This window comes from Carcharhinus amblyrhynchos, unplaced genomic scaffold (genome assembly GCF_965287045.1).
Source record: "Carcharhinus amblyrhynchos unplaced genomic scaffold, sCarAmb.v2.hapA scaffold_531, whole genome shotgun sequence".
Lineage (NCBI taxonomy): Eukaryota > Metazoa > Chordata > Chondrichthyes > Carcharhiniformes > Carcharhinidae > Carcharhinus > Carcharhinus amblyrhynchos.
Genome location: NW_027650271.1, coordinates 16,155 through 30,591, shown reverse-complemented (window position 1 = coordinate 30,591; position 14,437 = coordinate 16,155). Strand labels below are relative to the sequence as shown.

At 50.7% G+C, this 14,437-nt stretch overlaps 1 protein-coding gene across 1 annotated transcript; it reads right to left on the bottom strand.

Moving 5' to 3' along the window:
- Positions 1-647: 647 nt before the first annotated feature.
- On the bottom strand, positions 648-14,196 carry cdca5 (cell division cycle associated 5). The gene is made up of 7 exons (XM_080184027.1): positions 14,132-14,196; positions 11,081-11,145; positions 6,285-6,341; positions 6,137-6,175; positions 5,464-5,505; positions 4,262-4,750; positions 648-1,954 (listed from the first exon to the last, which is right to left on the bottom strand). The coding sequence occupies exons 1-7, from the start codon at positions 14,154-14,156 to the stop codon at positions 1,874-1,876; spliced, it is 798 nt and encodes a 265-aa protein (XP_080040153.1). The 5' UTR covers positions 14,157-14,196; the 3' UTR covers positions 648-1,873.
- Between the last annotated feature and the right edge of the window lie 241 nt (positions 14,197-14,437).

The window sequence follows — 14,437 nt, the reverse complement described above, 5'->3', positions numbered from 1 at the left end:
GTGTCATCTTGGCAGCTAATGTATCTATCGCCATCATTTATTTGAGGAAATGGGAGCTTTAGATCCAGCTATCGCACACTCCACTTTTGAATGGAACCATTTAGAATCCCTACAGTGCAGCAGCAGGCGTTTCGCTCCATTCAGTCCGCATCGAATATCTGAAAGAGCATCCCACACGTGTTACCATGGCTAATTCCCCCTAACCTACACACCTTTGGACACTAAGGGGCAATTTAGCATGGCCAATCCACCTAACCTGCACATCTTTGAATGCTAAGGGGCAATTTAGCATGGCCAATCCACCTAACCCACACATCTTTGAACGCTAAGGGGCAATTTAGCATGGCCAATCCACCTAACCCACACATCTTTGAATGCTAAGGGGCAATTTAGCATGGCCAATCCACCTAACCCACACATCTTTGAACGCTAAGGGGCAATTTAGCATGGCCAATCCACCTAACCCACACATCTTTGGACAGGACGTGGAGATGCCAGTGTTGGACTGGGGTGGGCACAGTAGGAGGTCTCACAACACCAGGTTAAAGCCCAACCGGTTTATTTGGTAGCACGAGCTTTCAGAGTCACCTGATGAAGGAGTGGTGCTCCGAAAGCTTGTGCTACCAAATAAACCCGTTGGACATCAACCTGGTGTTGCAAGACTTCTTACCATGCATCTTTGGACAATTTAGCATGGCCAATCCACCTAACCCGCACATCTTTGGACACTAAGGGGCAATTTAGCATGGCTAATCCACCTAATCTGCACATCTCTGGACTGTGGGAGGAAACCGGAGCAGCCAGAGGAAACCCACGCAGACACAGGGAGAATGCGCAAACTCTACACAGGCAGTGACCTGAGCCAGGAATCAAACCCTGGAAACAGATTCACATTTTTAAAAGAATAAAAAAACCAAGCTTTTTTTTTTACACAAAACAATTCAAGACATTTAATATTTTCCTACCTGCCCCCAAAGGGAGTGTTATGAAAGCTGACAAGAACGCGGAATACTTTTGTTAAAAAGAAAGCAAAGGCAGGTCTGTGAGCATCAGAATGAAGTGACGCACTAATAATTTTCGCCAGGGACCCTTCACCCTCTTTCCCGCAGGGGCCTGTCTCTCCTGGCAGGATTTAGCGCTTGGCTGTTGCTTGTGGGGGAACCGTTTGACCTAAACTGCCAGCACTGGATCCCAAGAAGGATGCGATCTTGGCTAGACAGCTGATGAATAGTCCCTTGGCGCACATTGTCAGCACACAAGATTCAGCCACAGAGCGTACAGCAAGGTTATGAGTCTAAGTGAGGAGAAGGGTAAAGTATATTTATTAGTCACAAGTAGGTTTACATTCACACTGCAATGAAGTTACTGTAAAATTCCCATAGTCGCCACACTCCGGCACCTGTTTGGGTACACAGAATTTAGCATGGAAAATGCGCCCTAACCAGCACGTCTTTCGGACGGTGGGAGGAAACCCACGCAGACACAGGGAGAACGTGCAGACTCCACACAGACAGTGACCCAAGCCGGGAATCGGACCCTGGCACTGTGAGACAGCAATGCTAACCTACTGTGCTGCAGCACAGTTAAATGTTGGAAAGCAGCAGGGAATGACAGATCTTTAGGCTTATCGATGTGTCAATGTAGGTTAAAATTCCAAAGGGACGTTGATCTGAGCAGTCGCTCTCAAAGAACACGGGTTACTCGCCGCGGATGCAGTTCCTGGACCTTCTCTGCTCCTACAACTACTGAGTAAAGAGAGTTCTGTGCCTTGCCCCTTACAGGGTTCGGGTTGCTACGAAGCCCTTTAGTCTCTACAACCCCCCCCTCGCCACCCCACCCCCAGGAAGGCACAGCAGCTCCCACCGATTCCAGGTCACTCCACGAGCAAATCGAAGCGTTCTGCCTCTTCGAAAGTGGCGTTCATCTGAGCAGCCCACTCGTCCAGCTCCGACTTCTACCGGGAAGAGATTAAAAAAAAACAGGCGATGGGAATCTCGCGAGAAATCACAGAATCCCTACAGTGCAAAAGGAGGCCATTCAGCCCATTATGGTCAGTGCAAACCCAATCCGAAGTAGAAAGGGCCGAGAGCTTTCGAGTTTCTAAGTGTCCAGATCACCAACAACCTGTCCTGGTCCCCCCCAGGCCGACACTATAGTTAAGAAAGCCCCACCAACATCTTACTTTCTTAGAAAACTAAGGAAGCTTGGCATGTCTGCTAAACAACTCTCACCAACTTTTACAGATGCCCCATAGAAAGCATTCTTTCTGGTTGTATCACAGCCTGGTCTGGGCTCCTGCTCTGCCCAAGACCACAAGGAACTACAGAAGGTTGTGAATGTAGCCCAGTCCCATCACACAAACCAGCCTCCAATCCACTGACTCTGTCTACACTTCCCGCTGCCTCGGGGAAAAGCAGCCGGCATAATCAAGGACACCCCCACACCCCGGACATTCTCTCTTCCACCTTCTTCCATCAGGAAAAAGATACAAAAGTCTGAGGTCACGTACCAACCGACTCAAGAACAGCTTCTTCCCTGCTGCTGTCAGACTTTTGAATGGACCTACCTCGCATTAAGTTGATCTTTCTCTACACCCTAGCTGTGACTGTAACACTACATTTAGCACACTCTTGATTCCTTCTTTATAAACAGTATAGCACGTCAGAAACAATACTTTTCACTGTGTGTTAATACATGTGACAACAATAAACCAAATCAAATCCCACCCAGGACACTAAGAGACAACTTAGCATGGCCAATCCGCTTAACCTGCACACCTTTGGGACTGTGGGAGGAAACTGGAGCACCCAGAGGAAACCCACGCAGACCCAGTGGGGAAGAACGTGCAGATTCCACACAGACAGTGACCCATGGCCGGGAATCAAACTTGAGCCCTTGTAACTGAGGCATCAGTGCTAACCAACATACTGCCCAAGTCAGCTCAGCCATTGTGTGGGGTTGGGGGGGGGGGGGGGGGGCCTGTCTTTCCACAACCTCAGCACGACTCCCAAACCAGGGCGGTGTAGTGGCAAGGTAGCCAATGCACGCACAGCAAGATCCCACATGAAGCCACATGCTGACGACTGGATAGCCCCTTAGGTTTCAGGATTGTCTACTGGCCACTCGAAGTGATGCTAATTTGGGGGTGGGGGTGGTGGCATGGGGGTGGAGGCTGTGCTTTGATGCTAAACAGAGGGTTTCACATCTCACTCGACTGAGGGTGCCTCCCGACAATGCGGCACTCCCTCAGTGTTGGTATGGTCATCGCGGTGAGTGCTTAGGGAGCTCAGGAGGAGAGAAGGAAGAGGAGATGGGCCGAGTGGTATTTTTACTAGGCCATTAATCCAGAAACTCAGCTAATGTTCTGGGGGACCCGGGTTCGAATCCCGCCACGGCAGATGGTGGAATTTAAATTCAGTAAAAAATATCTGGGATTAAGAATCTACTGATGACCCATTGTGGGAAAAACCCATCTGGTTCCCTTCAGGGAAAGAAATCTGCCGTCCTTACCCCGGTCTGGCCTACATGTGACTCCCAGAGCCACAACAATGTGGTTGACTCTCAACTGCCCCTCCAAGGGGGCAACTAGGGATGGGCAATAAATGCTGGAACCAGTCAGTGACGCCCATGTCCCAGAATGAATTAAAAATACACGTGACTCCAGAGCTACAGCAATTACTTTTTCCCTGGAGCACAGGAAGCTTAGGGGTGATCTTATAAAGATCTATAAATTGAGGGGAACGGATAATGCAGATAGTCAATGTGTTTTCCCAAAGGTAGAGGAGTCTAAAACTAGACGGCGTAGGTTTAAGGTGAGAAATACAAAAGGGTCCAGAGGGTCAATTTTTTCCACACAGAGGGTGGTGAGTGTCTGGAACGAGCTGCCAAAGGTAGTAGTAGGGGCAGATACAATTTTGTCTTTTAAGAAGTGTTTACATGGGTAAGATGGGCGTACAGGGATATGGGTCAAACGCAGGCAATTGAGACTAGCTTAGGGGTTTAAAAACTGGGCAGCATGGACAAGTTGGGCCGAAGGGCCTGTTTCCATGCTGTAAACCTCAATGACTCGAATAGGACTGACTCTAAACTGCACTCCAAGGGCGACTAGGGAGAGGCAATAAATGCTGGCCCAGCCATGAATAAAAAGGTCTCCAGGGTGAACTCATGACCCAAGGAGCGGACATTGACAAGGGGAGTGGTGCAACAGGCAGCAAATCCAGTTATCCCAGCGGAGGGACCCCAGAGTTCACTCCAGTCTCACCTCAATCTGGGGGACCTTCCGTTTCTTCTTCTTCCCCTTGGTGACGGCGATGCCGGGGATGTCGACGTCCGGCAGGGCGGTCGCCGGGGCGACCCGTGCCGACAGCTCCGCCTCCTTGGGGGTGGAAGGTTTCACCGGCGAGACCCCCGGCGTGGTCTCGGCAGCCAGCAGCCTGTCGAAGCCGAAGAAGGAGCGGCGCGAGGAGGGGGCCGGCTGGTTGGGCGTGGACGTGTCGGAGGCGTCGCTCGGTGGGCGCGGAGACTCGCCGAAGCTGCGGCTGACGTTCAGGGCGTGGACGCCGAAGGGGCTCAGGCGGCTGTAGGAACGCCGCACCTTCTGGGACATCACTGCGCTGCGGTCTGCGTCCGGAGGGTCCTCTGCCTCCTCGGCAGGGGAGCTCAGTGCCGTCGGCGTGGGGTGGGGCTGACTGGCCTCCGACTGTGTCGAGTCTCCGAGGCAAACGTTCTCCTTCGCGGCCTCCGTGAAAACCTGAGAAACAAAATCCGTTGGCCCGTCAACTGAACGACCGTGTGGGATACGGAGAAGGCCACTGTGTCCCTGCACGCAGCCACGCAAGCCCCTCGCATGGGAGACCTCCCTGCCACACGCTAACCACGCACACGACACGCCAACTACAGCCCGCGCGCAGACGCAGTGCCCCCGCCCGCAGAGCTGCACCCCCGAGCCCCGTGTGCAGACACCCCCTGTGCGCAGAGCTGCCCCACTGCGCATCATGCACAGACACGCCATCCACTCACGTGCGCGTTGCATTGTTGTGCCCCCCAACTCGCACGCACGTCACACACAGACAGCCCCTCCCGCGTGCACGCTACCCCCCAACCACCATGTGCGCACAACAAGCACAAACAGCCCCTCCCAACCTGCTGGTGCCCGGGGTGGCTCACTGACAGAACGTACTACGAGAGGCTAAATTTTGCCGATTTAAGCCTTTTGAGTGTGAGCTCTTTCGAGGATCCACCCAGTTACTGCCACTGCCCTGCCGCCAGGATGTCTTTTCTCCCTCCATGCATTTCTTTTGTCACATTTCAAGGATGCGACAGTGCCCAGCCAGATCAGACAGCCCTGTCCAAATACTGACCACACTCCGGGAGAGGTTGGGGATTTGCCCTCATTCCCCCACCTCTGGCTCTTTCCCCAATCCCCTTTAAATTCCACCTGAGAGAGTCGGTGTGTACGCTTACCCGCGGGCTCCGTCTCGGCACTGCAGTTTTAGATTTGGTCAGCTGGAGGGGGGAGGGGGGGGAAGAGAGCGAGAACTGGGTTAGCGTTGGGTCCTGCCAATACATCAATAACCAAACCCCGGCAGTCACCGACTGGAGGCTGGTGTGGGGAAGGGGGAGGGAGAAACCAGAGACATGGAGGGAGAGAGAAAGTGGAGACGTGGAGGGGAGGGAGGGAGAGAGAAAGCGGAGACGTGGAGTGTAGGGGAGGGAGAAAGCGAAGATGTGGAGAGACAGGGAGGAGGGAAAGTGGAGACACAAAAGAGTGGAGGAGGCTGAGACATGGAGGGGAGGGTAGGGGGAGAGGGGGAGGAAGAAATCGGAGACATGGGGGGGGGGGCGGTGAGGAGGAGGAGGGGGAGGACGAGTGGGGTGGCGAGGGAAAGCGGAGACACAGAGTGGAGGAGGCTGAGACATGGAAGGGAGGGTTTTGGGGGAGGGAGAGGAAGAAATTGGAGACACAGGGCGGCAGAGAGGCTGGGGGGAGGGGGAGGGGGAGGGTGTGGGGGAGTGGGAGGGAAAGCGGAGACACGGTGCGGGGGGGGGGGGGGGGGGGGGAGGAGCGGAAACCAAGACATGGGGGGATGAAGAAACAGAAACAGGGGGAGGAAACGGAGACGAGTTTACTTCTTACCGCGGGGCTTTGGCGAGTCTCTCCCAGAATCTGTTTCTGCTGAACAGCGAGGGAAAGTAGGGGAAAAAAAAGAGAAAGAAAAGCTGGTTAGTTCCCAGGCAGCTTTCCCACCTCCCAGACCTGCCGAGGGTGAACACTCGCCACTTACCACATGTTTCTGGGGCTCGATCTTTTTCAGAACGATGGAACGTTTCAGCGGCTGCACCTGTTGGACAGAGAAGAGACCGGGTCAGTGCCGCAAGGGAGAGGGGGAGGGAGGTAGGCCGAATCTGTCACAGGCCGAGGGGATGTCACTATGCACAGACCAGAAGCTGACCGTCTCCCCACAGTCTACACAAACACACCCAAACTGTCCACTTCATTCATCTCTCCACTAGCTCATCCAAGCCTACTCTTCTCCGGCAGGTACAGCAGGCAGGAAAGAAAGCAAATGGTACATTGTCCTTCATAGCAAGAGAATTTGGGCACAGAAATAGGGATGTTTTACTGACACTCACCTCAGAGAAATGTAAAAGATCTGAGGGGGGAATGAGATAGGCATAGCAGATGCAGTATAATGTGAGTAAATCTGAGCGGTGAGGCAGCAGTGTTAACTCACCGTACCACCTAATGAGGAAAAAAAAAGTACTCCTTAGAAAAGTCTTCATTGACAAGCACCAAGGCTATTAGTCTGAGATAATTCATTAAACCAGATGTCTGGAACTGGAAAAAGGGAGTGATATCCACAGAGACCGACACAAACTGGGACACCACTGATAACTCGTAACCATAAGAGCAGAATTAGGCCCAATCATGGCTAATATTTTTCTCATCCCAATTCTCCTGCCTTTTCCCTGTAAAAATGATGAATTAGGTCAGCATGATTTAATGGGGAGTGTAAAAACGCCAACAGCGGACAGCGTTGCATGGTGTTTTAAAAGGTAGTTTTTTTTTGCACTAAAAGAATTGCAGGTGCAAAAATCCAGCATGCAGTCTAAAACAAAGCGTCAGGGGCAAAAAAATCAACAGGATTGCTTTGGTAACAGACTTTAGGCACTTGTACCAGGTTGTTTTGTGAACTTTAACCCATCAATTTGAACTAGACACTTGAATTAGCAGCAGGCTATTAGATTTGAATTTGATGTTTTGGTAATCTGTAAACCAATCCTATCGTGGGGATTTTGGAATGCCATTGGTGCGGGGGGATTTAGAACCAACTCCAGAAAACTACCAGAAGACGACTGCCCACCACCTGCTGAGTAACAGCTCACAGCTTGAGAGAGACACACAAGGAACAATATAGCACAACCCTTTGGCCCATCATGTTGTGCTGAACATGACTCCAAATTAAACTAATCCCTTTGGCCTGCCCTTGCTCCATGTCTCTCTACTCCTCGCATATTCCTGTGCTTATCTAAAAGCCCTTAAACAGACCTATCGTATCTGCCTCTAGCACTACCCCCCCGCACTGCGTTCCAGGCACCTACAACTCTCTGTGTAAAAAACTTACCCCTCACATCTCCTGTGAACTTTCTCCCCCACCCCCAACTAGTATTAGACATTTCAACTCTGGGGGAGAAAGATTCTGACCGTCAACCCTATCTCTGCCTCGCATCATCTTCTAGAGTTCTATCAAGTCTCCCCCCAGCCTCAACTGCTCCAGAGAAAACAACCCTACTTTGTCCAGCCTCTCCTTATAGCTTGGACCCAGGCAGCATCCTAGTAAACCTCTTCTGCACCCTCTCCAAAGCCTCCAATTGCTTGGTGCCTTGATGTGGCATCTCGTCAAGGCAAGGTTGCAAAAAAAAAAATGGTCCCATGGTCACAGAGAGAGAGTCATTGCAAACCAATCTCAGACCCGTACAGTGCAAAGGGAGGCCATTCAGCCCATCAAGTCTGCACCAACCACGATCCCACCCAGGGGCTCCATTCCCGTAACCCCACATATTACCTTGCTAATGCCCCTGACACTAAGGGGTAATTTAGCATGGCCAATCCACCTAAACTGCACATCTTTGGAGTACAGGAGGAAATCAGAGAAAACCCACAGCAACTCTCTGCCAGTGTAACACCCACATTGATGTCTTAAGAGAAAGCCTCATCTCAATTGCAAAAATAAGAACAGCAAGAAGAAGCAAAGGAGAATGGAGGAGTCAGAAGATGACAAACCTGGTTGCATTTTGTGTATGACTAAAAATGTTTGTGTTAACAAGTGGGAATTCTATTTATCTAAATAACATTCCATTAGAATCCTGTTTTATTCAGGTTGTTAATAGTTCAGTTAACCTGTTCACTGTTTGCTAGATAAATAAAGTGTTACTTGTTGATTTTAACCACTAAAAGTTGCTGTAGGCAGATAGTACTATCTCTCACATGGACTTTAGCAGATTATGAAGGGAGGTATTCCTCAGGAGTGGTTGAGAGTTAGTTCTGAGAGGAAATCAACCCTCTCAGTTATATAAAGTAAAATATTTTATAATTGCATGAAATATTGGGTTAGGCCACATTTGGAATACTGTCTCCAATTCTGATCCTCACACTACTGGACGGACATGGAGGCTTCAGAGGGAGCACAGAAAAGGTTTACCAGAACATTGCCTGGTGTGGAGGCTTTGAGGAGGGAGTGAATGAACTGAGATTGTTCTTCCTGGAAACATGGAGACTGAGGGGGCGACCTGATCAAAGTTTATAAAATTACGAGGGGTATGGATAGGGTGAACAGTTGGAAGCTTTTTCCCAGGGCAGAAATGACAATTACAAGGGGCACAAGTTCAAGATAAGGGGCGGGGAGAGAAGGTTCAGTGGAGATGTGCGGGGGATGGTTTTTTTTTTTAAACAGAGGGTGGGGGGGTCCTGGAATGCGCTGCCAAGCGACGTGGTTGAGGAAGATACATTAGTACATTGAAGACTAATCTGGATAGACACATGAACAGATGGGGAATAGAAGGACACGGACAGTTGGTCTAGATAGGACAACGTGATCAGCGCAGGCTTGGAGGGCCGAAGGGCCTGTTCCTGTGGTGTACTGTTCTTTGTTTTATAACTGGACACAAAGGCCTAGTGGTGTTATCACTAGATCATTAAACCAGAAACTCAACCACTATCCTGGGGACCATGGGTTCAAATCCCACCAGGGCTCACTCCGGGTGCTCTGACAGACGTGCTGGTTAGGGTGCACTGGGCCATGCTAAATTCTCCCTCAGTGAACCTGAACAGGCAGCGGAGTGTGGCAACTCAGGGGTTTTCACAGTAACTTCACTGCGGTGTTAATGCAAGCCTACTTGTGACACTAATAAATGAACTTAAGCTTGCACTGAAATCTGCTGTCCTTACTTGGTCTGGTCTACACGATTCCAGGCCCCACACACACCAAGGCGGTCAACTCTTAACTGCCCCTCTCTGGAATGGGCAGGCGAGAAAGTCAGATCAAAGAGGAATGAGCGATAGGTAGGTGATGATGGCCGAGTGATATTATTGCTGGGCTATTAATCCAGAAACTCCACTAATGTTCTGGGGGATCCGGGTTCGAATCCCGCCACGGCAGATGGTGGAATTTAAATTCAATAAAAAATATCTGGGATTAAGAATCTACTGACAACCCATTGTGGGAAAAACCCATCTGGTTCCCTTTAGGGAAGGAAATCTGCCGTCCTTACCCCGGTCTGGCCTACATGTGACTCTAGAGCCACTGCAAATGTGGTTGACCCTCAACTGCCCCTCCAAGGGGCAACTAGGGATGGGCAATAAATGCTGGCCCAGCCAGCGACGGCCATGTCCCGGGAATTAAAAAAAAAATCAAGTTTACATGCCGACTGGATATTATAATCAAGCAACCCTGAGGTGTTGTGATAGGTTTTAATATCTGTACCTAATGAATGATGTAACCTTAATCAATAATTGTGAGTGGATAGATCTTGCTTGGTATATGCTAATTACTTGTAATTGAATTTAAAACTATAACTGCTTGATATATTCCTGAATTCTGGGCTCTGGTTAGTTACCGGCTCGGACCTGTAACTGTCCAGGGACCTCACACAGCTTGTGTTAAAATGGCTGTTTAAGAGAACTCTGTGGCTTGGACTGGTTATTCGAAGGGTAAAGTTGTGATGGCCCAGTGGTATTATCGCCAGACTATTAATCTGGAAACCCTGCTAATATTCTGGGAGACCCAGGTTCGAATCCCGCCACGGCAGACGGTGGAATTTGAATTCAGTTAAAGAAAAATCTGGAATTAAGAATCAATGATGACCACAAGGGGTGGCACAGTGGGGTTAGCACTGCTGCCTCACAGCGCCAGGGACCCAGATTCGATTCCCGGCTTGGGTCACTGTCTATGTGGAGTTTGCACATTCTCCCCGTGTCTGTGTGGGTTTCCTCCCATAGTCTAAAGATGTGCAGGTTATATGGATAGGCCATGCTAAATTGCACCTTAGTGTTCAAAGATATGTGGGTTAGGTGGATTGGTCATGCTAAATAGCCCCTTAGTGTCAGGGGGACTAGCTAGGGTAAATGCAGAGGTTACGGGGATAGGGTCTGGGTGGGATTGTGGTCAATGCAGGTTAGGTGGATTGGCCATGCTAAGTTGCCCCTTAGTGTCAGGTGGACTAGCTAGGGTAAATGCAGAGGTTACGGGGATAGGGTCTGGGTGGGATTGTGATCGATGCAGACTCGATGGACCGAATGGCCTCCTTCTGCACTTGTAGGGGTTCTATGAATTAAAAGGTTGGCACCAAAGCCCACAACAGCCTTCACATCAATAGCTCCGGTTAAATCACCTCTGAAGTCTTCGCATTGCAAAAAAAAACCCCCTAAAAAAAACTGAACAAACCCAACTCCAATTCTGACACGTCTTCATCCCTCTCCGCCACACTATTTTGGGTGCGACAACATTCTCGCGAACAGTGAGGCAAGAGGAACCGTAGAGGGGGTTGGCCCCCACATCGCAGCGACCAGTCCAGTACTCACCAAGTTCTCTTTACTCTCCGTGGCCGACAGTCGGTCAGATTTCCTCCTCGCTGGTGGCCGGAGATCTACAAAACAGAAAGTGTTCAAAAGTTCACGATTCTGGCCTCCCGTACCCTGAAGATTACAGCCGACATGTTACACAGAATCCCTGCAGCGCAGGAGGAGGCCACTCAGCCCATTGGGTGTGTGCTGGCTCTCCAGAAGAGCATTTGATTTATCACATGTATTGGGATACAGTGAAAGGTATTGTTTCTTGTGCGTTATACAAAGCATACTGTTCATAGAGAAGGAAAGGAGAGAGTGCAGAATGTAGTGTTACAGTCACAGCGAGGGTGTAGAGAAAGTTCAGCTTAATATTTGATTTATTATTGTCACATGTACTGGGATACAGTGAAAAGTATTGTTTCTTGCATGCTATACAAAGCATACCATTCATAGAGAAGGAAAGGAGAGGGTGCAGAATGTAGTGTTACAGTCATAGTTAGGGTGTAGAGAAAGATCAGCTTAATATAAGGTAGGGCCCATTCAAAAGTCTGACAGCAGCAGGGAAGAAGCTGTTCTTGAGTCGGTCGGTACGGGACCTCAGGCTTTTGTATCTTTTTCCCGATGGAAGATGGCGGAAGAGAGAATGTCCGGGGGGGGGGGGGTCCTTGATTATGCCGGCTGCTTTTCCCCGAGGCAGCGGGAAGTGTAGACGGAGTCAATGGATGGGAGGTTGGTTTGTGTGATGGGACTGGGCTACATTCACCACCCTTTTGTAGTTCCTTGTGGTCTTGGGCAGAGCAGGAGCCCAGATCAAGCTGCAATACAACCAGAAAGGATGCTTTCTATCGGGCATCTGTAAAGGTTGGTGAGAGTTGTAGCTGACATGCCAAATTTCCTTAGTCTTCTGAGAAAATAGAGGTATTGTTGGGTTTCTTAACTATAGTGTCGGCGTGGGGGGAACCAGGACAGGTTGTTTGTGATCTGGACACCAAAAAACCTGAAGCTCTCAACTATTTCTACTTCATCCCTGTTGATGTAGACAGGGACATGTTCTCCTTTACGCTTCCTGAGCTCGATGACAATCTCTTTTGTTTTTTTGACATTGAGGGAGAGATTATTGTCGCCGCACCAGTTCACCAGATTCTCTATCTCATTCCTGTACTCTGCCTCGTCACTGTTTGAGATCCAACCCACTACGGTGGTGTCGTCAGCAAACTTGAAAATCGAATTGGAGGGGAATTTGGCCACACAGTCATAGCTGTAGAAAGAATATAGCAAGGGGGCTGAGAACACAGCCTTGTAGGGCAGCATTGTTGAGGATGATCGTGGAGGAGGTGTTGTTGCCTATTCTTACTGGTTGTGGTCTGAGAGTTGGGAAGTTCAGGATCCAGTCGCAGAGGGAGGAGCCGAGTCCCAGGCCACAGAGTTTGGAGAAGAGTTTCGTAGGAATAATGGTGTTGAAGGCTGAGCTGTAGTCAAATAGGAGTCTGACATAGGTGTCCTTGTTATCTAGGTGTTTCAGGGTTGAGTGCAGGGTCGGGGAGATGGTGTCTGCTGTGGACCTGTTGCGGCAGTAGTACTGTAGTGGATCAAAGCAGTCTGGGAGGCTGGAATCGATTCGTCCATGACTAACCTTTCAAAGAACTTCATCTAACTGATAAGTCATGATGACAAGATGCCCAAGAATACATCTCGAATTCAAGGTCAGATGTACAGTACGCATGGAGAGAATACAGGTCTATCACTGCGCAACACTGGGGTATAGTACTGGTGGGGATGGGTCTGTCGCTGTATAACACTGGAGTACAGTACTGGTGGGGACGGGTCTGTCTCTGTATAACACTGGGGTATAGTACTGGTGGGGATGGGTCTGTCACTGCGCAACACTGGGATACAGTACTGGCGGGGACGAGTGTGTTACTGTATAACACTGGGGTACAGTACTGGTGGGGACGGGTCTGTCGCTGTATAACACTGGGGTATAGTACTGGTGGGGATGGGTCTGTCGCTGTATAACACTGGGATACAGTACTGGTGGGGACAGATCTCTCACTGTGTAACACTGGGTACAGTACTGGTGGGGACGGGTCTGTCACTGTGTAACACTGGGATACAGTATTGGTGGGGACGGGTCTGTTGCTGTATAACACTGGGGTACAGTACTGGTGGGGACGGGTCTGTCACTGTATAACACTGGGGTACAGTACTGGTGGGGATGGATCTGTCACTGTATAACACTGGGGTACAGTACTGGTGGGGACGGGTCTGTCACTGTATAACACTGGGGTACAGTACTGGTGGGGATGGGTCTGTCTCTGTATAACACTGGGGTACAGTACTGGTGGGGACGGGTCTGTTGCTGTGTGACACTGGGGTACAGTACTGGTGGGGACAAATGGGGTCCATTATTGGGGTGGAGAATGCACCACTATTTTGGGGGGGCGTGTGTGTGTGTGGGGCAGAATGCGCCATTATTTAGGGGTGGGGGGGTGGAGAATGCGCCATTATTTTGGGGGGGGGGAAGGAGGAGTGGAGGATGCTCCATTATTTTGGGGGGAGGGGAGAGGGAGTGGAGGATGCTCCATTATTTTGCGGGGGGGGGGGGCGGGGAGGAGGAGCGGAGGAAGCACCATTATTTGGGGTGGTGGTGGAGAATGCACCGTTATTCAGGGAGGGGGTGGAGAATGCTCCATCGTTTTGGGGGAGTGAAGAATGCTCCATTATTTGGGGGGGGGGGGAAGGTTGGAGAATACACCATTATTTCGGGGGGGGGGGGGGGGGGGGAAGAAAGAGTTTGGTCAATATTTATGTGAAACAAACGCTATTTTTGTGGGGCTATTGGTTATGAAACCTGGGGTGCGGAGTTGAGACCTCTGAACCCCTCCCTCAGAGCCTCCCCCACGCTACATCTCAGCGTCCCTCCCTCACTACTATTCCTTCTCCACTCCCTCACTTACCCTACTCCACTCCTCCTCCCTCTCCCTCCCTCCCTCATTTACTCACTACTAATCCTCCTCATCCTCACTCACCCTGCTCCATTCCTCCTCCTCCTCCTCCCTCACTCACCCTGCTCTTCTCCTGTCGCCGCCATTTCTCTCCCGCGCCTCTCCAACCGCCGCCTCCCATTCAAACATTCATCCCCCCCCCCCATAGGCCGGCGCCGGCCCCGCCCCCTCGCACCCCATTGGCCTACTCCTCAGCCCCCCCGCCTCCCATTGGCTGACCCACCACAATGCCCTCCCGCTCCTGACTGGCCCGCCGCCGGCCTCCGCATCCGATTGGACCAGCCCTCCAAATCCGCGCCGCCCATTGGCTGCAGTCTTCAGCTCCTGATTGGTCGACGCCGCTCTCGCGCACGATTGGTCCATCGCC